The sequence below is a fragment of the Pleurodeles waltl genome, chromosome 3_1 (assembly GCF_031143425.1).
Source record: "Pleurodeles waltl isolate 20211129_DDA chromosome 3_1, aPleWal1.hap1.20221129, whole genome shotgun sequence".
In the NCBI taxonomy this organism is placed as follows: Eukaryota; Metazoa; Chordata; class Amphibia; order Caudata; family Salamandridae; genus Pleurodeles; species Pleurodeles waltl.
The window spans coordinates 194,342,299-194,368,333 of record NC_090440.1 but is presented as its reverse complement, the minus strand read 5'-3'; the positions used below and the strand labels follow the sequence as shown (position 1 = coordinate 194,368,333).

The following is a 26,035-nucleotide window of genomic DNA, read 5'->3' as shown; positions in this document are numbered from 1 at the left end:
ATCCCCACCAGTGGATAGTACAGCTTTTAACCAAGTAGTATTCAGGGCAGCTGCATACCATGGAGTACAAATGCATGCAGAACCTTTAGAAGAGGATTTCCTTTTTAATACACTTATCTTCAACTCATAAACATACCAGTGTTTACCAGTGCTTCCTGGTATGCTTAAGCATGCAGTTGAAATGCTTAAAGAACTAGTTAAGGCTAGGGTTCTAACCGAGGGTTGACAAAACAAATAAGCTCGCACCAACAGACCCAATTTACATCACACAACAATTCCCACCAGATTATTTTGTGGTCAGTGCAGCCAGGAAGTGTGCCAATAGTCAGTCTTCTGGGGGATACCCCACCCCCTGACAAATAAAGCAGAAAATGTGATGCTGCGGGGAAAAGGGGGGCAACACAAGCAGCCAACCAATGGTGTATTGCCAATTCCCAGGCCCTGTTGGCAAGATACGACAGGGTACATTGGGATGAGATGCAAGAATTCTTGCAATACCTACCCAAGGATCACCAAAAAGGGCGCAGGAAATTGTGGAAGAGGGTCATGCTATAACAAATATTCATCTCACACCGCAACTAGAGGAATTAATACCAGCATCACAATTACATGACATACATGGTTGAGGTCTTCAGGTTTTAAACCGGAGATCTAACAGGCAGGCCTTAAGATGCTGTTTCCCAAACAGAAATGTTTTGGACCAGAGGTGGACACAACCATAGAGAAACTAAAAAAAGACTGAGAGAGCAAAGCTCATGGGAGCCCTTTATACCACACCATTTCAGGATTACGTTCGGCAACTGCAATTTAGGGTAGGTTTTAAAACCCAGACTGCATAGGCTTCTACCTCCCATACAGAGGACAACATTTCAGGGACAGAGGAAAATTTGCATTCTCAAAGGGTATTTCCACACCCACTAAAAAATGACTTCCCAAACATCCCAAAATCCCATAGGTCTCCTGTGGAAGGAATACTGCAACAATTCCATTCTCACTGGCAAAACATCACCACAGATCAAAGGGTACCCTAATTATCCACAATGGTTATTGCCTAGAGCTCAACTCCACTCCACCAGATATTCCACCTCGTTCTCACAGATTCTCTCCAGAACACATTATTCTACTAAACCAAGAGGTACACTCTCTATTACTCAAGGAGGCAATAGAAATAGTCCCCATCTCACAGCAAGGAACAGGAGTATACTCCCCATACTTCCTTATACAAGGAAGGATGGTACTCTCAGACCCATTCTCGATCTCAGACCTCTAAATCTATATCCTGTCAGAACATTTTCCATTATGGAAGGGTTCAAACGCATTATTCCACCTAGAGTTCCACCAGCTCCTGCATGGAATCTTAATATTGTTCTCACAAGACTTGTGTCCATCATTCGGACCCATGCACTCTTGCGCTATTCAATTTCTAACATGGAAGGTTGCTTTCTTGGTAGCAGTTACTTCCTTGAGAAGAGTAAGTGAAATTCAGGCATTTACTCTAGAAGAACCTTTCTTCCAAGTACACAAACACAAGTAGTTCTTAGGACAAAAACAACATTTTTGCCTAAAGTGGATTCACTTTTGTACATTAATCAGTCCGTGAAATTGCCAGTCTTCTTTCCACAGCCAGACTCTACTGCTGAAAGAGCTCTCCACACTCTTGATCTCGAAATAGCTCTAATGTATTGTATAAACAGAACAAAGGACTTTAGGAAATCTAAATAACCTTTTGTTGCCTTCCAACAACATCATAAAAGTTATCCCATATCAAAATCCAGGATAATCTAGATGAATTGTAAAATGTATTCAAACATGTTACCTCAAAGCGAAAAGGCAGTTATTAATAACTCCAAAAGCACATTCCACTAGGAAAAAAGGTACGTCCATGGCATTCTTAGGAAATATACCAATGGCAGATAAATGCAAAGCAGCCACATGGTCCACACCACATACATTCACCAAGCATTACTGTGTGGATGTGTTACCTAGACAACAAGCCAATGTTGGATGAGCGGTGCTAAAAACACTGTTTAAAACTACTTCAACTCCTACGGGCTAACCACTGCTTTCTTTGGAGTCTATGCACAGCATGTGTATCTGCAGCTACACATGCCATCGAACGGAAAATGTCACTTACCCAGTGTACATTTGTTTGTGGGATGTAGTGCTGCAGATTCACGTGCGACCTTCCAGGGGCCTGTAGTCATTGTAGTACTTAATTTGACATATGTATATACATTTTCATAGACATGTTATTTACTTTTTATATATCTATAGTTGTACATTCACAACTCTTCACTCCTTACTTCACTTCATCCTCCTGCGGGAAAACAATCTAACAAAGGAGTCGATATCCATGCTCACTATCACCGAGAGGAGGAGTCACTCGATCCTCTGACTTGGAAAAAAAAGACTTTGTTGAAGAAAAGCAACTTGTAACAGTCCGATCCCAACACTAGATGGCAAGATATGCACAGCATGTGAATCTGCAGCACTGGTTGCCACGAACAGATGTACACTGAGTAAGTGATATTTTCCATATAATGTGCAGTTGAGAAATCAAACTAAAAACATCACTTTGAAATCTACAGATATGTTCTGTTTAATAAACTTTCCTAAAAAAAATCCTATTGTGTTCTCAGTTTCTGATGCAATGGGATTTGCAAAGTTCAGTGCAGGTCCACAGCACCTTCTTGCAAGCACATTTGTCTGTACACCACATGCCTGATCACTGACTGTTCTTTTTCCACCCCATCCCTCTGGATTGGGTAGCCCCTGCTGAGGAATGTCACATGTGTACCAGATCCCTGCTTGGTAAACAGCACACTTTTTATTTTCAAGAAGAACAGACTAGATTACTGTGAATCATTCACTGCTATGAATGGTTTCCTGGCAGATGCCTGCTGTAACTTCAAGATAAGAATTCCAGGCCAATCATACTGATTTCATCCCTTTTCCAATGAATGCCCAGACAGTGAAGCTGAGAAACACCTGCAAGGCTGTGGAATTCTCCTTTTCCAAAGTCAGAGCAATGACATTAATGTGGATGTACGAAAAATTCCTCCCTGTACTGAATGCTACCCAGATCCTGGCCTTGGGACACAAGTCTTGTAACGGGTGAAACGTTCCTGTCAGGATCACTGACATTGGTGTCCGCAGACCAAACAAGACACACAGTCTTATTGCAGGGCTTGTTGTACATACAAGAGCAGTCTTGTTTCTGCCTCTCTGTTGATTACAGGCTGGCATGGAAAGGTTACTGCCTCTGACCAGAATGCCATCTGCATAGGTTGTCACTACTTCCTTGCCAGGTGGGAATTCACTGCTCTGTCTTATCGGCGAGGAACGTGAACAACTCCTGCTTGTTGTCTGCATCACACAAGACGTTTTGCCACTGTCCTGAAATCTTATTTTGACTTGAGTGCTGTTCTTCGCTTTCCTTTTCTTTTTTGTCTATGTCCCAGATGATGTACACCCTTCTCGAACTATCAAGCTGCTGCACTGTGTAAGATATGAAAGGATCAATAGCGTCGTTTTCGAAAGTCCTGACACCTGCAATTGGCGAGAGGTGAAATCCAGTTCTTCCAAGTTGGTCAACAACAAAGTTGCATCATCACTGTCATTTGATTCTGTAGGAAAGTGCCAACCCCCACAGCCCCCCCAGGATCCATTTGACAACTGGACAGGCACGAAATTTAGTATTCAGAGAGGTGTCTACCCCTCAAGTCATTCCTACCCCTAAGGTGAGCTGCATGATGTGGGCACCACATTTAAAAATCTGCCATCTTTGTGTTAGCATAAGTCAGAACTCTGGGACAGGGTTATGCCCTCTTCCAACAGGAAGTGGTTGTAAAGAAATGGCTCCCTGTTGCAGTTACCCCCCACTTTTTGCCTGATACTGATGCTGACTTGACTGAGAAGTGTGCTGGGACCCTGCTAACCAGGCCCCAGCACCAGTGTTCTTTCACCTAAAATGTACCATTGTTTCCACAATTGGCACAACCCTGGCACCTAGGTAAGTCCCTTGTAACTGGTACCCCTGGTACCAAGGGCCCTGATGCCAGGGAAGGTCTCTAAGGGCTGCAGCATGTCTTATGCCACCCTAGGGACCCCTCACTCAGCACAGACACACTGCTTGCCAGCTTGTGTGTGCTGATGGGGAGAAAATGACTAAGTCGACATGGCACTCCCCTCAGGGTGCCATGCCAACCTCCCACTGCCTGTGGCATAAGGTAAGTCACCCCTCTAGTAGGCCTTACAGCCCTAAGGCAGGGTGCACTATACCACAGGTGAGGGCATATGTGCATGAGCACTATGCCCCTACAGTGTCTAAGCAAAACCTTAGACATTGTAAGTGCAGGGTAGCCATAAGAGTATATGGGCTGGGAGTCTGTCAAAAACGAACTCCACAGCTCCATAATGGCTACACTGAATACTGGGAAGTTTAGTATCAAACTTCTCAGAATAATAAACCCACACTGATGCCAGTGTTGGATTTATTAAAAAATGCACACAGAGGGCATCTTAGAGATACCCCCTGTATTTTACCCAATTGTTCAGTGCAGGACTGACTGGTCTGTGCCAGCCTGCTGCTGAGAGACGAGTGTCTGACCTCATGCGGTGAGAGCCTTTGTGCTCTCTGAGGACAGAAACAAAGCCTGCTCTGTGTGGAGGTGCTTCACACCTCCCCCCTGCAGGAACTGTAACACCTAGCAGTGAGCTTCAAAGGCTCAAGCTTCGTGTTACAATGCCCCAGGGCACTCCAGCTAGTGGAGATGCCCGCCTCCTGGACCCAGCCCCCACTTTTGGCGGCAAGTCCAGGAGAGATAATGAGAAAAACAAGGAGTAGTCACTGGCTAGTCAGGACAGCCCCTAAGGTGTCCTGAGCTGAGGTTACTCTGACTTTTAGAAATCCTCCATCTTGTAGAAGGAGGATTCCCCCAATAGGGATAGGAATGTGACCCCCTCCCCTTGGGAGGAGGCACAAAGAGGGTGTACCCACCCTCAGGGCTAGTAGCCATTGGCTACTAACCCCCCAGACCTAAACACGCCCTTAAATTTAGTATTTAAGGGCTTCCCTGAACCTAAAGATTCAGATTCCTGCAACAACAAGAAGGACTGCCTAGCTGAAAACCCCTGTAGAGGAAGACCAGAAGACAACAACTGCCTTGGCTCCAGAAACTCACCGGCCTGTCTCCTGCCTTCCAAAGAACTCTGCTCCAGCGACGCCTTCCAAAGGGACCAGCGACCTCTGAATCCTCTGAGGACTGCCCTGCTTCGACGACGACAAGAAACTCCCGAGGACAGCGGACCTGCTCCAAAAAGACTGCAACTTTATCCAAAGGAGCAGCTTTAAAGACCCCTGCAATCTCCCCGCAAGAAGCGTGAGACTTGCAACACTGCACCCGGCGACCCCGACTCGGCTGGTGGAGAACCAACACCTCAGGGAGGACCCCCGGACTACTCTACGACTGTGAGTACCAAAACCTGTCCCCCCTGAGCCCCCACAGCGCCACCTGCAGAGGGAATCCCGAGGCTTCCCCTGACCGCGACTCTCTGAAACCTAAGTCCCGACGCCTGGAAAAGACCCTGCACCCGCAGCCCCCAGGACCTGAAGGACCGGACTTTCACTGCAGAAGTGACCCCCAGGAGTCCCTCTCCCTTGCCCAAGTGGAGGTTTCCCCGAGGAAGCCCCCCCTTGCCTGCCTGCAGCGCTGAAGAGATCCCTTGATCTCTCATTGACTTCCATTGCGAACCCAACGCTTGTTCTAACACTGCACCCGGCCGCCCCCGCGCCGCTGAGGGTGAAATTTCTGTGTGGGCTTGTGTCCCCCCCGGTGCCCTACAAAACCCCCCTGGTCTGCCCTCCGAAGACGCGGGTACTTACCTGCTGGCAGACTGGAACCGGGGCACCCCCTTCTCTCCATTGAAGCCTATGCGTTTTGGGCACCACTTTGAACTCTGCACCTGACCGGCCCTGAGCTGCTGGTGTGGTAACTTTGGGGTTGCTCTGAACCTCCAACGGTGGGCTACCTTGGACCAAGAACTGAACCCTGTAAGTGTCGTACTTACCTGGTAAAACTAACAAAAACTTACCTCCCCCAGGAACTGTGAACATTGCACTAAGTGTCCACTTTTAAAAAAGCTATTTGTGAATAACTTGAAAAGTATACATGCAATTGAAATAATTCAAAGTTCCTAATGTACTTACCTGCAATACCTTTCAAACAAGATATTACATGTTAAATTTGAACCTGTGGTTCTTAAAATAAACTAAGAAAAGATATTTTTCTATAACAAAACCTATTGGCTGGATTTGTCTCTGAGTGTGTGTACCTCATTTATTGTCTATGTGTATGTACAACAAATGCTTAACACTACTCCTTGGATAAGCCTACTGCTCGACCACACTACCACAAAATAGAGCATTAGTATTATCTCTTTTTACCACTATTTTACCTCTAAGGGGAACCCTTGGACTCTGTGCGTGCTATTCCTTACTTTGAAATAGCACATACAGAGCCAACTTCCTACAGTGGTCATATAGGGGTTGTGACCCCAGGGGTAAGTAGCCCATTGGCTACTACACTACACTCTTCCAACCCCCTAAAGTCAGTATTTAGTGTAGCCCCTGGCACCAAGAAATCAGATTCCTGCAGAACCTACAAAGAAAGGCACTCAAGAACCCCGAAAGCAAAAACTGAGGAAAAAGCACCTGACTTGGTCCCAGCCCTTCCATCCCATCTGCTGTTCCTGCCAGTTTGCGCACAAGTTGACTCGCACTACAAGCTGCTGTGCCCGCAAAAGCCTGGGAGGACTGCCTGCCTTCAGTAAAGACACTGGAACTCCAGCGAAGCTTGCTTCTTTGCTTCCTTGCATCTTGCAGGCATCCCAGGAGACCTGAGAGGACTCCGGACCACAAAAACCTGACACTGGAAAGCACCACTGCCTGCTTGCCGTCTAGCCCGAGTTGAAGTGGGCCAATGGTGCCAATGTGTTCCTCCAGAGACAAGCCCACCTTGTACTTCCCCACTGTGGACTCCCCTACACCACCTGTAGCCTCTGCCCACAGGCCTCCTCAACTGCGAGTGCTCGCAGTGGAAAAAAAACCTAACGCCTCAGGACACCTCTGCACGAGTCACCTCTGGCTCGTGGAGAAGAGGTCCTAAGGTGTCCCTGAGCATCTCAAGACTTGAATCCACCTGTTGGTTCACCCGACTGAACTCCCTGTCGAAACCTGCAGTCTTTTTCCAACCGGACCAATCCCATTGACTAACATTGGGCACCCAACACAGTACTACACCTCTGCCCAACTGATGCCCATTTTGACATGTTGGTGTTGTCCTGACCCCCCCCCCCCCTCAATACATACCTTATATCGAGGAGATTGATCCCATAAGTTGCTGTACTATTCCTTGTACAAAGCAGGCTCTCTATGTGGTGTACTAAAAAGAAGTACTGTGCAGAGAGTCCAGTGGATCCCAATTGGTTTGCAGAGGCAAAAATAGATAGGACTGATGCTCTATTTTGTGGTAGTGTGGGTAAGCAGTTAAGCTTATCAGAGGGTAGTGCTCAGCATTTGTTGTACTCACAGAGGCAATAAAGGAGACAAACACTCAAAGAATAAATCCGAAGCCATTTTAGAAAAATAACAATTCTTATTATATTGTTTCAAACCCAAGAATTTTGTAATCAGGTAAGTAGTAAACTTTTAAGCATAAATACTTTGCAGTTTCAGAAATCAATACTTAGTCCAATTTTCAGAGTTCTCTCAATGTTACACTATGGAAGAAAACAGTGTTCAACAAACACAGGTTTAACAGCTAATTACGAAGCAAGGGATTTAAGGTAAGTACAGGGCACTGATCAGAACCACACCAGCAGGTCATTCTGGGCAGCACTGGGGCAGCAGGGTGCAGAGTGCAGTAAGTGGTGGTGTGCACAATGGTTTCCTATGTGAGTTTGGTCCTTGTGAAGAAAGGCTGAAGGCTCTGGCTAGGAAGCCATTTGGGGACAACAAGCAGGTAGGTAATTGACTTGGGGTGTTTGGAGACGGTCCACCTTTGGTCCTTTTCTCAAGGGGCAACGGATGTAGGGATGTCCCTAGGCATCGGGTTTTCGCGCCCAGGAGCACTTACGGTCAGAGGGTCCTCTGTGTTTAGACTGCATGGGTTGTAGGGGAGTCTGGCATGGGTGGTCCCAGGGTGGACTAGATCTCTTATGAGCTGGGGCACATCGTTAGCACCAGTGGCCCCCTCAGATGGGGTAAGGGGCGATGGGTTCAGTGGTTGGTGGAGGTGTCAAATTTTCTCTCACCACAAGGCTGTGGGAGAGGGGTTCTGCGTGCAGAGGCTGCAGGCATCTCAGGTGAGTCCAAGATGGGTGTGACCCAGTGGACTCTCTCTGGGAAGATAGGGAACTGGGTTGCCACCGTTGGTCGGCTTCACCTTAAGTCGTGGACTTCAGGTGCAGTGGTCACTTCAGGTGTCAGTGGTCACTTCAGGTGTCGGATCTCTGGGCTCCAGCAGCTGCAGTCTTTTCCTTGAGGTTTTTGTTGCACAACAGTTTAGCGGCTCATGGGAGACTTGAGTCTTTATGGAAGGCAGGACAAGTTGGCTTCTTGGGCAGAGACCTTTGAGGTCAGCAGGCAGTTTGGCATGGTCAGCTGCTTCTTATTTTCCTCCTTCTGCGGGTGCAACTCCTCTTTGTTCACGTCTTCTTAGGTCGTTAGGATTTGAGTTATGGGGTTCTGAGATCCCACCTAAATACTCAATTTAGGGGCGTTACAGGGAATGCCAGGTGGTGGCCAATGGGCTGCTGTAGGAAGTTGGCTCTGTATGTGCTATTTCAAAGTAAGGAATAGCATGCACAGAGTCCAAGGGTTCCCCTTAGAGGTAAAATAGTGGTAAAAAGAGATAATACTAATGCTCTATTTTGTGGTAGTGTGGTCGAGCAGTAGGCTTATCCAAGGAGTAGTGTTAAGCATTTGTTGTACATACACATAGACAATAAATGAGGTACACACACTCAGAGACAAATCCAGCCAATAGGTTTTGTATAGAAAAATATCTTTTCTTAGTTTATTTTAAGAACCACAGGTTCAAATTTAACATGTAATATCTTGTTTGAAAGGTATTGCAGGTAAGTACATTAGGAACTTTGAATCATTTCAATTGCATGTATACTTTGAAAGTTATTCACAAATAACTACTTTAAAAGTGGACACTTAGTGCAATTTTCACAGTTCCTGGGGGAGGTAAGTTTTTGTTAGTTTTACCAGGTAAGTAAGACACTTACAGGGTTCAGTTCTTGGTCCAAGGTAGCCCACCGTTGGGGGTTCAGAGCAACCCCAAAGTTACCACACCAGCAGCTCAGGGCCGGTCAGGTGCAGAGTTCAAAGTGGTGCCCAAAACGCATAGGCTTCAATGGAGAGAAGGGGGTGCCCCGGTTCCAGTCTGCCAGCAGGTAAGTACCCGCGTCTTCGGAGGGCAGACCAGGGGGGCTTTGTAGGGCACCGGGGGGGACCCGAGCCCACACAGAAATTTCACCCTCAGCGGCGCGGGGGCGGCCGGGTGCAGTGTTAGAACAAGCGTCGGGTTCGCAATGGAAGTCAATGAGAGATCAAGGGATCTCTTCAGCGCTGCAGGCAGGCAAGGGGGGGCTTCCTCGGGGAAACCTCCACTTGGGCAAGGGAGAGGGACCCCTGGGGGTCACTTCTGCAGTGAAAGTCCGGTCCTTCAGGTCCTGGGGGCTGCGGGTGCAGGGTCTTTTCCAGGCGTCGGGACTTAGGTTTCAGAGAGTCGCGGTCAGGGGAAGCCTCGGGATTCCCTCTGCAGGCGGCGCTGTGGGGGCTCAGGGGGGACAGGTTTTGGTACTCACAGTCGTAGAGTAGTCCGGGGGTCCTCCCTGAGGTGTTGGTTCTCCACCAGCCGAGTCGGGGTCGCCGGGTGCAGTGTTGCAAGTCTCACGCTTCTTGCGGGGAGATTGCAGGGTTCTTTAAAGCTGCTCCTTTGGATAAAGTTGCAGTCTTTTTGGAGCAGGTCCGCTGTCCTCAGGAGTTTCTTGTCGTCGTCGAAGCAGGGCAGTCCTCAGAGGATTCAGAGGTCGCTGGTCCCTTTGGAAGGCGTCGCTGGAGCAGAGTTCTTTGGAAGGCAGGAGACAGGCCGGTGAGTTTCTGGAGCCAAGGCAGTTGTTGTCTTCTGGTCTTCCTCTGCAGGGGTTTTCAGCTAGGCAGTCCTTCTTCTTGTTGTTGCAGGAATCTAATTTTCTAGGGTTCAGGGTAGCCCTTAAATACTAAATTTAAGGGCGTGTTTAGGTCTGGGGGGTTAGTAGCCAATGGCTACTAGCCCTGAGAATGGGTACACCCTCTTTGTGCCTCCTCCCAAGGGGAGGGGGTCACAATCCTAACCCTATTGGGGGAATCCTCCATCTGCAAGATGGAGGATTTCTAAAAGTTAGTCACCTCAGCTCAGGACACCTTAGGGGCTGTCCTGACTGGCCAGTGACTCCTCCTTGTTATTCTCATTATTTTCTCCGGCCTTGCCGCCAAAAGTGGGGGCCGGGGCCGGAGGGGGCGGGCAACTCCACTAGCTGGAGTGTCCTGCGGTGCTGTGACAAAGGGGTGAGCCTTTGAGGCTCACCGCCAGGTGTTACAGCTCCTGCCTGGGGGAGGTGTTAGCATCTCCACCCAGTGCAGGCTTTGTTACTGGCCTCAGAGTGACAAAGGCACTCTCCCCATGGGGCCAGCAACATGTCTCTAGTGTGGCAGGCTGCTGGAACTAGTCAGCCTACACAGACAGTCGGTTAAGTTTCAGGGGGCACCTCTAAGGTGCCCTCTGGGGTGTATTTTGCAATAAAATGTACACTGGCATCAGTGTGCATTTATTGTGCTGAGAAGTTTGATACCAAACTTCCCAGTTTTCAGTGTAGCCATTATGGTGCTGTGGAGGTCGTGTTTGACAAACTCCCAGACCATATACTCTTATGGCTACCCTGCACTTACAATGTCTAAGGTTTTGTTTAGACACTGTAGGGGTACCATGCTCATGCACTGGTACCCTCACCTATGGTATAGTGCACCCTGCCTTAGGGCTGTAAGGCCTGCTAGAGGGGTGACTGACCTATACTTGCATAGGCAGTGAGAGGCTGGCATGGCACCCTGAGGGGAGTGCCATGTCGACTTACTCGTTTTGTTCTCACTAGCACACACAAGCTGGCAAGCAGTGTGTCTGTGCTGAGTGAGAGGTCTCCAGGGTGGCATAAGACATGCTGCAGCCCTTAGAGACCTTCCTTGGCATCAGGGCCCTTGGTACTAGAAGTACCAGTTACAAGGGACTTATCTGGATGCCAGGGTCTGCCAATTGTGGATACAAAAGTACAGGTTAGGGAAAGAACACTGGTGCTGGTGCTGGGGCCTGGTTAGCAGGCCTCAGCACACTTTCAATTGTAAACATAGCATCAGTAAAGGCAAAAAGTCAGGGGGCAACCATGCCAAGGAGGCATTTCCTTACAGCTGCCCACCTTTAGGTTGAATACACCCTTTCTATGACCACTTTTGCTGGTAAGTGGGCATGACCCTAACCATAGTGGCCTAATTCCTTCCAAACAAGATAGAAGTATATAAAAGGTAGTGTCCACTGCAGCTCATCTACCTTAATTTTCCCACCTGTGCTTCCACCAAAAGTGCGGTCAGGACGGGGGGGTCGATCATCTCCATCACCAAGAGAGACCTGGGTTGCATTATAAAAGCAGCTAGGCCTTCGGAGCTCCCTACCCTAGAATGTCCATCCTTCCTCAGTGAGGTGGGTAACACCTTTGTCCAGTGCATGCTTTTGTCTCAAGCTCTCAAACTGGGGATGGCGGGTGTTTGCAGGAACCAGTCAGTGGTGGCTGAACTGGTCAGGACCAGTCAGTCAGCCAGCACACTAGTTTGCGGGTAGGTTTTCAGGGGGCACCTCAAAGGTGCCCTGTGTGTGCATTTCTTGGTCCTCGGTGATGCAGGCAGTGCCCTGTTTTTCAGGGGCCGCTGGTCCTGTAGAACGCGTTGCTTCTTTTCTTGCAGCTTTTCGAAGCAGGAGACGGGCCAAGTCAGTTGTCGTCTCCTTCTCTTCTGCGGGGTTTTCAGCTCAGCAGTCCTTCTTTCTTGAGGTCGTCAGGAATCTGACTAGCTTGGTTCAGGGAGCTCTTAAATACAAGAATTAGTGGCGTTTTTAGGGTTAGAGGGCAGCATCTTTCTGGTGCCCACTCCCTTTGGGGGAGGAGGGCACATTCCTATCCCTGTTGGCCCGGATCCTCCAAACCAAGATGGAGGATTCTACAAGGGGTCACTTCAGCTCTGGACACCTTAGGGGTGGTCCTGGCTAAGATGGTGACGGCTCCTTGTTTTTCCTAATTATCCCTCTGGACTTGCTGCCAGAAGTGGGGCTTTGTCCGATGGGCTGGGCATCTCCACTAGCTGGAGTGCCCTGGGGCATTGTAACACGAAGCCTGAGCCTTTGAGACTCACCGCCAGGTGTTACAGTTCCTGCAGGGGGGACGTGTGAAGCACCTCCACTCAGTGCATCCTTTGTTTCTTGGCTCAGAGAGCACAAAGGATCTCACACCAGAGGGTCTGAAACTCATCTCTCAGTGGCAGACTGGCACAGACCAGTCAGTCCTGCACTGAAGGATTGGCTAAATTACAGGGGGCGTCTCTAAGATGCCCTTTGTGTGCATTTTTTTAAATAAATCCAAAACTGGCATCAGTGTGGGTTTATTATTCTGAGAAGTTTGATACCAAACTTCCTAGTATTCAGTGTAGCCATTATGGAACTGTGGAGTTCGTTTAGACAAACTCCCAGACCATATACTTAATGTGGCCACACTGCACTTACAATGTCTAAAAATTGACTTAGCTGCATGAGCAATATGCCCCTACAATGTCTGTCCTCACCTGTGGTATAGTGCACCCTGCCTTACGGCTTTAAGGCCTGCTAGAAAGGTGACTTACCTATGCCACACGCAGTGTTTTGTGTTCATGGCACCCTGAGGGGGTGATGCCATGTTGACTGCCTTTTTCTCCCCACCATTACCCACAATCTGCAATGGCAGTGTGCATGTGTTAGGTGAGGATTCCCTTAGGGTGGCACAACATGTGCTGCATCCCTTAGGGACCTTTCCTGGTCGCAGGGCCCTTGGTACCACTGGTACCTTTTACAAGGGACTTATCTGGATGCCAGGGGTGTGCCAATTGTGGAAATAATGGTACATTTTTAGGGAAAGGACACTGGTGTTGGGGCCTGGTTAGCAGGATCCCAGCACACTCAAGTTAAGTCAACATCAATATCAGGCAAAAGGTGTGTGTGTGTGTGGGGGGGGGGGGGGTGTTGTTGTATCTGCAAGAAGGGCTAGTTTACATTTTTACAGTGCTAAAGTGTGTGCCAATTGTGCAAAACAACTGTGCAGTTTTTGGGAAACAGATTTGGCACTGGGGAACTGGTTAGCAGTGACCCAGTGCACTAACAGCCAAAGCCATATCAGAAAACAGGTAAAAGGTGGGGGCTTATCCTGCCAAAAAAGGGTTCTTCCCTACATGCCTGTTTGCAGTATTTGTTTTCCCTCCATAGAATAACATTACAGCTTCCAAAAATTGCAAAAAAGTGTCGACTTCTCAAAACTTCCAAAAATTACTTACCTGAGCGTATTGATTCTGGTGCTGATGAAAAATATATATATATATAAAAATACTTGTTGTTTTTGTAAATTTGTGTGGATCTCCTTCTTGAGTTGCAAGCCTCATTTATTGGCTGTGTATGTATTTGCAGATGTCTCATACTCCTCTCTGATAAGCCTATGGCTTCTCGACCTCACTACTCCTAAAAGAGCACCTTGGGATTGCTAGAGCAAGCCCCTGTCCACTAGTAAGATAACTCCTGGGCTCTTTGCATGGTATATCTAATTTTGATATACCATATAAAGAGCCAGCTTCCTACAGATTCAAGTAGGTTTGGCGCTTCCTTCTCTGATGTCTTTACCAAACATGTCATGAGGTCAGACTTGTTCTCAAAGTGAAGCTTTCCTTTTAGATGCAGGGTAGTCCTCTGAGGCTTCAGAGGTCGCTGGACCCTGGGGGAAGCGTTGCTGTTGCAGTTTTTCTTGAAGTGGGGAGATAGGCCGGTAGGGCTGGGACCAAAGCATTTGGTGTCTCCGTCTTCTCTGCCGGGGTTCAGGTCAGCAGTCCTTCTTCGTCTTCAGGTTGCAGGAATCTATCCTCCTCGGTTCTGGGTGTCCCTAAATACTCAATTTAGGGGTGTGTTTAGGTCTGGGAGGTTAGTAGCCAATGGCTACTAGCCCCGAGGGTGGCTACACCCTCTTTGTGCCTCCTCCCGGTGGGGAGGTGGTCACATCCCTAATCCTATTGGGGCAATCCTCCATCTGCAAGATGGAGGATTTCTAAAAGTCAGAGTCACCTCAGCCCAGTGACTCCTCCTTGTTTTTCTCATCATCTCCTCTGGCCTTGCTGCCAAAAGTGTGGCTGTGGCCAGAGGGGGTGGTAATCCCCACTAGCTGGGATGCCCTGTGGCGCTGTAACAAAGGGGGTGAGCCTTTGAGTCTCACCGCCAGGTGTTACAGTTCCTGCAGGGGGAGGTGAGAAGCACCTCCATCCAGTACAGGCTTTGTTCCTGGCCACAGAGTGACAAAGGCACTCTCCCCATGTGGCCAGCAACATGTCTGGTGTGTGGCAGGCTGGCAGAAACTGGTCAGCCTACACTAGAAGTCGGATTGGTATTCAGGGGGCATCTCGAAGATGCCCTCTGGGTGTATGTTACAATAAATTGCACACTGGCATCAGTATGCATTTATTGTGCTGAGAAGTTTGATACCAAACTTTCCAGCTTTCAGTGTAGCCAATATGGAACTGTGGAGTTCGTGTTTGACAGACTCCCAGACCATATAATCTTATGGCTACCCTGCACTTACAATGCCTAAGGTTTTGCTTAGACACTGTAGGGGCATAGTGCTCATGCACATATGCCCTCACCTGTGGTATAGTGCACCCTGCCTTAGGGCTGTAAGGCCTACTAGAGGGGTGACTTACCTATGCCACAGGCAGTGTGAGGTTGGCATGGCACTCTGAGGGGAGTGCCATGTTGACTTAGTCATTTTCTCCCCACCAGCACACACACGCTGTGAGGCAGTGTGCATGTGCTTTGTGAGGGGTCCCCAGGGTAGCATAAGACATGCTGCAGCCCTTCGAGACCTTCCCTGGCATCAGAGCCCTTGGTACAAGGGGTACCAGTAACAAGGTACTTACTTGAGTGCCAGGGTTGTGCCAATTGTGGAGACAAGGGTACAGTTTAGGGAAAGAACACTGGTGCTGGGGCCTGGTTAGCAGGGTCCCAGCACACTTTCAAATCATAACTTAGCATCAGCAAAGGCAAAAAGTTAGGGGCTAACCATGCCAAGGAGGCATTTCCTTACAATGACCGAGAAGAGTTCCTTCGAGTTGTGTGCGGAGGAGCTGATGCACTCCTGGAGTGCGTCCTTCCTTGCGTTCTTGATTTTTCGTCGGCGGTTGCAGCTCTGAATGAGGCGCGGTGTTCGCCGGTTTAGCTGTGCCTCCATTTTTCCCTCTAAATCTTTGCGGTACTCTTTGATTCTGGTATTTGCCAATAGTTTTACATGCAGCTAAGTCTGTGTGAAGTCAACGAGCAAGAAACACATACTTGTCTTCTCAGTGCATCTTGGGCCATTTCCACTGCATGAACTTTGCCTATCCAAATGGTGGTCCATCCATTGCAACTACTGGGATCTGCATGGGATTGAGGAACTCTGATGACTGATCAATAACATCAGTGCCATGCTTGATCATGAGTGCTGGAGCTGCCTTCTCATTGCAAAGAGGGAGAAGCTGTGAAAGAACAGACTGTTAATTCAAATATGGCTCTGTCTGATTGGACGCATGGTAGACTGACCACACTGGACTGTCTCCCTTTTCTGGCTTTTCTTTTTTCTGTCAGTTGGAGAGAGAATTCAATTCACACTTTCTTATGCTTCATTGCTTCCACCAGATCTCCCACTACTACCATTGTCATGATGATTTTTGGCACCTCAACTGTAGATTCTACCAGTGCTACCTTTGGTGCAGTGGTGAAGCTGTCAAGCAAAGGTATGTTCTTTCTCTCAGCCTCTGCAGGAAGACTGATAGCTTCTCTGATCTGAGAATGATGGTGTCTGAAACATGCTGATCCCTGTGCCATGGAAAGAACTGTTGGAAGTGGTGCTTGAAGGGTTGTGATCAAGCTTGTCTATTCCACCAACTGTGAAAAGCCAAGTTCAAAGCTTCAATGGGCACTTTACTTCTTCGTTCTTTGCTTTCTGGGAAACAGAAGTTGCTAGCTATTTTCCACCTTGAGAGCGTTTTGATAATTTACGCTAATTCCCAAATGGTGCAGTTGAATAATCAGTTTTCTTGACTGTGTCAGAGTGTGCGCATCCAGCCCTCTCTACAACAGGAGTAGCGGTTCAAATGATTAAGAATGGCAAGATTGTACCACAGATTGTGTTGTCTTCTAGCAGTTGAACTTGATTGTTTGGGAGATAATAAGAGTTTCCTGGAATCCGTGCCAGACCCAATCAACATAATTGATACAAGCATTTTCAGTGTTGTTGGTACTGAGTTATTTTGACAGTTTGGTGGGGAAAGTGGCATCAAAGTGAAATCCATCAGATCCCATGATGTCTTTTCGAATGATATTGGCAGCTTTTGCCAATATGGCTGCATCTCTTTCGTAATCTGTAAAAGCAGTTTTCAGCAGTTGCTCCATGCCTTGGTTGAAAATAAGCACAGGATGCTTTCCATCATTCTGCGGAAAGTAGCCAAGAATCTTTGTGCTTGAAGTAATTTTTGTTGACATCCTTCTGAACTCCAAGTGCCACAAGACTATCTGCATACTTGTGATGCAACCCAGCTTGAAGTGGAAAACATGATCTTCTACTGAGTTTTCATTGAAGTTGATAAGTTCAGTGATCGATGATGATTCAGGAATACAGTATGGCAATTCAGCTAGTACATGCCATCTATTGTTACAACATCTCCAGAAGCTATTTTCGCTACAGCAGCAGTGTCCTGTAGGTCAGTGGCCATGTGTCTGATATTCTGATCAACATCAAGTGTCATGAACTCATGGAGGTCACCCTCATTTGCTGTGCAGAAAATGCAGATCTTTGTCTGTGACAGACAATCCCTTTGGTGCTTTTCTTCAACACCTTCATTGGATGGTTCTGCTTCTTCAAAGTCCTTTTTTCTTTTTTCCTGAGTTCCTACCAACTTGCACTTGTGGAATTTTCCAAGACAGGATTTATTCCAACTTATTTCAATAAATGTTCAAAAGTTGTGGCTTCTTTGAAGCAGTGTCTCACAGGAAGCCTATTCAATTTGCGAAATTCACTAAGCTTGTTCAGAAACTTCTTATTTGGCTGAGATTTATTTCTAGGTCCTACTACATTCAAGGGAGACTTCAGCCCTTTAGTAGTTCTTTGCTAGCAAATAATGCAGGTTGGCCAGTCCATGTCTTCATTTGTGAAAGATCAAACCTGAAACATACAGAATGTAAAAGTAATGTTAGTTTTCTAGAAAACTTAAAGGTGTGTGTGTGTGTTACTGGTGTTTCTGCTTTATATTTGTCTCTCAAAACATAACCCACTCACAGCTAGGGTACAATTCATTATCTGCTCGCTTTTACATTTATAAACTTTCAGACTGGCATTCACTTTCATTCGGCCCCATTTGGCTCCATTTTGCTGTAGTGGCTGCTTACCTAGAGAATAGGGAACATATCTTCCTTTTCAGAATTCCTTTTAGTCTTCAAGAGTGTCATTCCTCTCAGACTCTTCCGGCTGCATTATGGAACCTCAGTACTGTTCTCACCAGGAATCTGCAATTAGAAGTATTCATCAAAACAGCAAGTTACTTACTTTTGGTATCTCTTTCTGGTGGAGACTATCTAACCGCAGATTCTCTCCCTCTTCTGCATTCTATGTAGTGGTCTTCTTTTCCAACCTGAAAATATCCCAGCCTGCAAATCTGCACATTGGTATGACTCAGATTTTAGACTCCAAGAGTGTGGACAGAGCTGAGAAAGAAACTGACAGCAGGCAGGCAGAGATGACGCTTATACGTACCTCCGTTTCTTACTTTCAGGCCAAACAAAGTGATTGCAGAGTTGTACGGTGCCACTGACCAGGGAGCAATGCTGTTTAAATCTTCCCAGATCTGATCTGACTCCTGTGGATATTCTAAAGGTGAATAATCTGCAGTTGGGGTTTAACCAGAAAGTGTTTTTCAGAAGCTCAGTACACTGTTTATGGATATTTCTATTTTTGTCCAGGTTCATAACTCATTTTGCACCCTCTTTTTTAATTCTTCCCACAAAGGTTCTGAACGATACCTGGGTTTCCTTCCCTTCCTGGTCTGAGGATTCTACATTTGTCAGTTCCAAAAAGACCCAGTATGAAGAGCATATTTACAGGTGTGAAGATGAACGATTTGAGGTAAGTCACTCTATGCATTGTCCTTTTTGGGTGACTGGGAAAGCTATCATTCAAATATTTAGTGTATTACTTGTAGAGTTGTTAATGTATGTTACTGTTTGGTGTGTGTACAAATGTGATAGAGGTGGTTTGGCATGTAGAAACAGAATGTGTGGCCTTTACCTGGGGACCTGGGCACTCCCTGGTTACTCCGTAGTATCCCACGTGTAGGTTGTCTTTCTTGTCCCAATGAGACGTGGGTCTCTAAAGTTGAAACGTCAACGGTACAGCACTTTTTCTTCAGATACCACTTGTTGGTCTCATCTGTGAGATGTGTTGTTTCTGTTTGTGCAACCTTACTACACAGACTACAGTTGTTAGTTTTAATGTGCATACGCACATATATGTATCCTGAATTTTGGTTCTGTGTGAGTGGAGCACATTCTAAGGGAATGAAGAGCTTTGCTGAGTTCCTCACAGAATTCTTGCGCAAGCTTATCAGTGGGAGATCAAGTCCCAGGTTATTCAGCAAACACTTCACACATTAGGGAACCCAAATTCTAGAACTTTACACCTGTTTGCCTGCCATTGTTGAGAGCCGTGCAGTTAAAATATGCGGGTGATAGACAACAGTGACATTTTTATCATGTTTGTGTATTAGAAAGATCAATGAAGGAAATTTCTGTTTGTAATTGTATGTTTTTTTTGCTGCATGAATTTGGTGATGAGCTGTTCACAATACTGGTTATCCATGCAGCCAAGAGCTATGTGTCGCTGTTCAGAAGAGTGATTTCTGATGCTGCTCTCCAAATTCTGGGACTCCCGTCGACCGCTAGGAGTTGTTAATCAGTGGTGGGTTTGTGACTATTTAACCTGTGGAAAAAAGATGGATTGAACATACTGCTGTTTACAGCGGGGTGCACCTGCGGATGTTCAAATAAGCACACAGTAGATGATGGGAGAATGCATGCAATAAGTCTAACTACTGGCAGTTGCTTGGGGTATCATTTCAACACATCGTTCTTTGGCCCACCATGTCTTCTCAAGTTAGACCCAGCATATGCAAATCAGTCCTAGCACTGCTCCAATAGGAACAGTTCAGCCCGAACTGCCAAGCCAGGTCTTCTCTGAACTGGAGCATCCCAAGACAGTTTTTTCCGTAATTCGGCCTCTTTAGTCGGATGCAGTTAGCAAGGGACCCACGTCTGGGATACCCTGGCCACTTAGGGTGGAGCATCAAACACACAAAAGGCGATGAGGGAATTCCTGCAGTAAGTCAAATCAGTGACAGTTTATCTGGGTAGCATTTCAATTCATTGCATGCTCTGGGCTGTTCCCATTGGAACAGGGTTAAGACTGATTTGCATATGGATGGATCCAAACTGAGATATTATGGTGTGCAAAATAAGAATGGACTGGGATGCAGCCATGAGTAGTTACCAGTGAGTGAGATTAATTCAAGCATTATATCCATCACCTTTTTTGTATACTTTAGTATACAAAAAAGTGATGGATGTATACCTTTGGTGAGTTATCCTAAGTGAGATGGGTATGCCCAGGTGTGGACACATTGTCACTGGAACGAAGCTATACCCAGCTGATGAGCCCTAACTAGGGGGAAACCGGTCCTGAGTTGCTTGTGGTCTGGTTGAAAGACGACCTTGCATGGCAGTCCAGGCTGAACTGTTCCTGTTGGGGCCGGATCAAGTCTGATTCTCACATGGCTGGGTCCTAACTGAGGTGGCATACTGTGCAAAATAACGATGGGCTGCGGTGAGCCCTGAGTAAGTGCCAGTGGCTGAGATTTATTCAAGCATTTCATCCAACACTTTTCTGTGTACTTTAGACCTTCAAATAAGAGTTATACTCATTGGGCATCTTGTGCCACTGCAACTACCTATGTTCAATCTGTACCTTCAGGAGCTCAGCTGGCGCTGCTCCCCCGAAACCTTGTGCCACTGTGTGCACTTTGCTCCAAAGAATACATCTTTCCAGGAAAGCCAGCACATACACAAACCGAAATGTGTGCACGTTTAGTATAGGATATTTGATAATGTACCAAGGTCACAATAGTGGATCTCAACAGTTTTTCTGTATGCAGTAGCTCATACTCAAATTTCCTTTCTTCTCATCAAATAGAAAGGAAACAAATTTTTTAACCATTTTTATTTTACCATTCAAGCCATTACATTTTTTTCATGTTTGCAAACTGAGTACAACTTTAGTGATGGACGATACACATACATTTCAACTGTCTCCTCCACACGCATTTCTCCAAGTTTTCCAGTATTTGAACTTCCATAGATTCACATGCTTGACTCACCTCCGTCATTGAAGTGGCAGTCCCCGTGGAATATTAACATAGCAGTAAATGTCATTACCATAGGCCCTAATGGCAATGAACACACTCTTTAATAACATATCCATGTCCTTTTTCAAAAAAGTCAAACTTAACTTATGACAAACCAGGCAAGCACACCCTCTAGAACACTCACAAGAGAGGCTGATTCCCTCAGATTTTCCACTGATTGTTGTGTGACAGGGAGTCTCCCTGGGCTCTGCTCTGTTTTTTTTCCTACAGATTTCAGGTATTTCAGATTAGATATGGCTGAGACACCTAAAAAAGGATTTTTGATCCTGTTCTACATGCTGAAAAAAGATGACATATTGATGATCCTCATGAAAATTGTATACTTCCTACATCCTGACCACAAGGTGGAAGTGTTGCATGATTTCCTGCAACGTTTCTTCTAAAACTCTTAGATAGGGAAGGCAAACTCTTATTATGACTAGAAAGATCACAGGCTTTAATTTCGTTCAGTTCAGAAGAGCACTCCGACTCTTCTACTATTCCTCACGAATAACCGTCAAAAAGGAAAATATTCTCTAAGGAACAACCTGAGTCTTCAAAGAAAGCCTTAGTCTCATCTTAGTATGCTATGACAGACAAATCTGGTCTGACATTGGGGATTTTGTGAACTCTTTCCAGAAGAAAGGAAAGTGTAGGAAGTTGGCTCTGTATATACTATCTCAAAGTAAGAGATAGTGTGCACAGAGTCCAAGGGTTCCCCTTAGAGGTAAGATAGTGGCAGAATTAGATAATTCTAATGCTCTGTTTTGTGGTAGTGTGGTCGAGCAATAGGCTTATCAGAGGGTAGTATTAAGCATTTGTTGTACACACACAGGCAATAAATGAGGAACACACACTCAGACTTTACTCCAGGCCAATAGTTTTTATATAGAAAAATATTTTTTTTAAATTTCTTTTAAGAACCACAAGTTCAAGATTTGAAGTAAATACATAAAATGCATGGTACTCCACACAAGTAAGTTGGGAACTTTGAATTAGAGCAATAACATTAACAGTTTTTGTTAAAATGGCAATCAGCTATTTTAAAAGTACAGTGGAAAAATCAACAGTTCTTGGGGGAGGTAATTCAGTCACTTACAAGTCTCAGTTCCTGGGCTTAGGCAGCCCACCATTTGGGGTTCAGGGCAACCCCAAAGTTACCACACCAGCAGCTCAGGGCCGGTCAGGTGCAGAGGTAAAAGTGGTGCCCAAAACGCATAGGCTCCAATGGAGATAAGGGTGCCCCGGTTCTAGTCTGCCAGCAGGTAAGTACCCGCGACTTCGGAGGGCAGACAAGAGGGGGTTTTGTAGGGCACCGGGGGGGACACAAGTCAGCACTGAAAGTACAATCTCAGCGGCACAGGGGCGGCCGGGTGCAGAGTGCAAATAGGCGTCGGGTTCGCAATAGGTTTCAATGGGAGACCCAGGGGTCTCTTCAGCGATGCAGGCAAGGGGGGGGCTCCTCTGGGTAGCCACCACCTGGGCTAGGAAGAGGGCCACCTGGGGGTCGCTCCTGCACTGGAGTTCGGATCCTTCAGGTCCTGAGGGCTGCAGGTGCAGTGTTTACCAGGCGTCGGGTTCTTTGAAGCAGGCAGTCGCAGTCAGGGGGAGCCTCTGGATTCCCTCTGCAGGCGTCGCTGGAGGGGACTCAGGGGGGTCAACTCTGGCTACTCACGGGCTCGCAGTCGCCAGAGAGTCCTCCCTGTAGTGTTGGTTTTCCGCAGGTCGAGCCGGGGGCGTCGGGTGCAGAGTGGAAAGTCTCACTCTTCTGGCGGGTACCGTGTGGTCTTTAAAAGTTGCTTCTTTGTTGCAAGTTTCAGTCTTTGTGGAACAGGGCCGCTGTCCTCTGGAGTTCTTGGTCCTTTTAGATGCTGGGTAGTCCTCTGAGGCTTCAGAGGTCGCTGGACCCTGGGGGATGCGTCGCTGTTGCAGTTTTTCTTGAAGTGGAGATACAGGCAGGTAGGGCTGGGGCCAAAGCAGTTGGTGTCTCAGTCTTCTCTGCAGGGCTTCAGGACAGCAGTCCTTCTTTGTCTGCAGGTTGCAGGAGTCTATTTTCCTAGATTCTGGGGGCCCCTAAATACTCAATTTAAGGGTGTGTTTAGGTCTGGGAGGTTAGTAGCCAATGGGTACTAGCCCTGAGGGTAGCTACACCCTCTGGTGCCTCCTCCCGGTGGGGAGGGGGTCACATCCCTAATCCTATTGGGGGAATCTTCCATCTGCAAGATGGAGGATTTCTAAAAGTCCGTCACCTCAGCTCAGGACACCTTAGGGGTTGTCCTGACTGGCCAGTGACTCCTCCTTGTTTTTCTCATTATCTCCTCTAGCCTTGCCGCCAAAAGTGGGGCCGTGGCGGGCATCTTCACTAGCTTGGATGCCCTGTGGCGCTGTAACAAATGGGGTGAGCCTTAGAGGCTCACCGCCAGGTGTTACAGTTCCTGCAGGGGTAGGTGAGAAGCACCTCCACCCAGTACAGGCTTTGTTCCTGGCCACAGAGTGACAAAGGCACTCTCCCCATGTGGCCAGCAACAAGTCTGGTGTGTGGCTGGCTGGTAAAACTAGTCAGCCCACACTGGAAGTCGGGTATGTTTTCAGAGGGCATCTCTAAGATGCCCTCTGGGTGTATTTCACAATAAAATGTACACTGGCATCAGTGTGCATTTATTGAGCTGAGAAGTTTGATACCAAACTTCCCAGTTTTCAGTGTAGCCATTATAGTGCTGTGGAGTTTGTGTTTGACAGACTCCCAGACCATATACTCTTATGGCTACCCTGCACTTACAATGTCTAAGGTTTTGCTTAGACACTGTAGGGGCATAGTGCTCATGCACATATGCCCTCACCTATGGTATAGTGCACCCTGTCTTAGGGCTGTAAGGCCTACTAGAGGGGTGACTTACCTATGCCATGGGCAGTGTGAGGTTGGCATGGCACCCTGAGGGGAGTGCCATGTCGACTTACTCGTTTTGTCCTCACCAGTACACACAAGCTGGCAAGCAGTGTGTCTGTGCGGAGTGAGGGGTCCCCAGGGTGGCATAAGACATGCTGCAGCCCTTAGAGACCTTCCCTGGCATCAGGGCCCTTGGTACCAGTTACAAGGGACTTACCTGGATGCCAGGGTGTGCCAATTGTGGAGACAAAGGTACAGGTTAGGGAAAGAACACTGGTGCTGGGGCCTGGTTAGCAGGCCTCAGCACACTTTCAAATCATAACTTGGCATCAGCAAATGCAAAAAGTTAGGGGGTAACCATGCCAAGGAGGCCTTTCCTTACAACGTCATTGTGGCAATAAGAGGTCCTCGCCGGCGTCAGTTCCCTTTTTTCTGTGCCTTTGACGCTAATGTTTTTTTCCTAGCTCTCGAACAGCTACTGTTTCGAAGGTGCCTTGTACTTGTTACAGTGTCTCCACCCAAGAAATCAGGTTTTAAGCCTTGCCATGAGTGCGGGGGTTGTATGTCAGTCACGGACCATCATGAAGACTGTTTGTGGTGTCTGAGTTCGGACCACGATGTGGAAGGGTGCGTGTCTTGCAAGAGGATGAATCCAAAGGTGTTAAAAGAAAGAGAGGCTAAGCTTTTCTTAGCAAAAGCTAAAAGAGGACACGAGTCATCGGAGATCTAAGACAAGGGACTCTTCATCTCATAAGTTGTCGAGATCACACAAGAAGCAGCGCCGGCACGATTCTCAACACTGTTCTTCTAGAGATTGATCTCGATCTCGGTCCCCTTGGAGACTACGTTATACGGCGTGGGAGGTCAGTCTGACTGTTACTCCCCAGCCTCAGAGTCCTCAGGCTTCTCCGGCGCCATCACTGATTGAGGTAGTCGAGTCCCCGGTGTAGGAAGTTGGCTCTGTATATACTATTTCAAAGTAAGAAATAGCGTGCACAGAGTCCAAGGGTTCCCCTTAGAGGTAAGATAGTGGCAAAAAGAGATCATTTTAATGCTCTATTTTGTGGTAGTGTGGTCGAGCAGTAGGCTTATCAGAGGGTAGTGTTAAGCATTTGTTGTACACACACAGGCAATAAACGAGGAACACACTCTCAAAGACAATTCCTGCCCAATATGTTTTTATATGCTATTTCTTACTTTGAAATAGTGCATACAGAGCCAACTTCCTACATTGGTGGATCAGCGGTGGGGTACAAGACTTTGCATTTGCTGGACTACTCAGCCAATACCTGATCACACGACTAAATTCCAAAAATTGTCATTAGAAACTGATGTTTGAAATTTGAGCTATTTTTCTAAATTTTTAAAAGTCCTGTTAGGGCCTTGTGTTAGTCCCTGTTAGCATTTCTTTTAGAGTTTAAAAGTTTTGTAAAAGTTTTGAATTAAGTTCTAGAGAGAGTTTTAGATTCTTAAAAAGTATTCCAACTTTTAGAAACATAATGTCTGCTGCAGAAGAGATAGTGATGGAACTCAACCTCACCCCTTACCTGCATCTTAGGATGTCAGAGTTAAGGTCTCTCTGCAAAATAAAAAAGATAAAGACTGGTTCAAACCCTACCAAAGTACAGCTCCAGGAGCTTTTGGCAGAGTTTGCTAAAAACAACCCCTCTGATGATATCTTCACTGAGGGGGGAGCTAGTGATGAGGAGGGAAATATCCCACCCCCTCTCCTAGTTAGGGAGCCCAGGGTTTCTCCAACCCTGACTCCAGAAGTGATAGTCAGAGATGTTGCTTCTCTCACAGGAGAGACCAACAGCTCTGCAAGCATGTAGATGACCTCCTGCTAGCCAGGTTGGCCAACAGATTGGCTTTGGAAAGACAGATCCTAGCCATAGAAAGGGAAAGAGAAGAGATGGGCTTAGGTCCCATCAATGGTGGCAGCAATTTAAATAGGGTCAGAGATGCTCCTGACATGCTAAAAATCCCCAAGGGGATTGTAACTAAATATGAAGATGGTGATGACATCACCAAATGGTTCACAGCTTTTGAGAGGGCTTGTGCAACCAGAAAAGTAAACAGATCTCACTGGGGTGCTCTCCTTTTGGAAATGTTCACTGGAAAGTGTAGGGATAGACTCCTCACACTCTCTGGAAAAGATGCAGAATCCTATGACCTCATGAAGGCTATCCTGATTGAGGGCTTTGGATTCTCAACTGAGGAGTACAGGATTAGGTTCAGGGGGGCTCAAAAATCCTCGAGCCAGACCTGGGTTGATTTTGTTGACTTCATGG

At 47.0% G+C, this 26,035-nt stretch overlaps 1 protein-coding gene across 7 annotated transcripts in view; it reads left to right on the top strand.

Moving 5' to 3' along the window:
• The window catches only part of SIN3A (SIN3 transcription regulator family member A), a 558,946-nt gene that overhangs the window by 287,776 nt on the left and 245,135 nt on the right, over positions 1-26,035 (top strand). For all 7 annotated transcript variants that reach the window (XM_069222171.1, XM_069222166.1, XM_069222167.1 and 4 more), the window contains one exon: positions 18,412-18,528. In XM_069222171.1, coding sequence (XP_069078272.1) covers positions 18,412-18,528 — 117 coding nt within the window. The remainder of the gene's footprint in view (positions 1-18,411; positions 18,529-26,035) is intronic.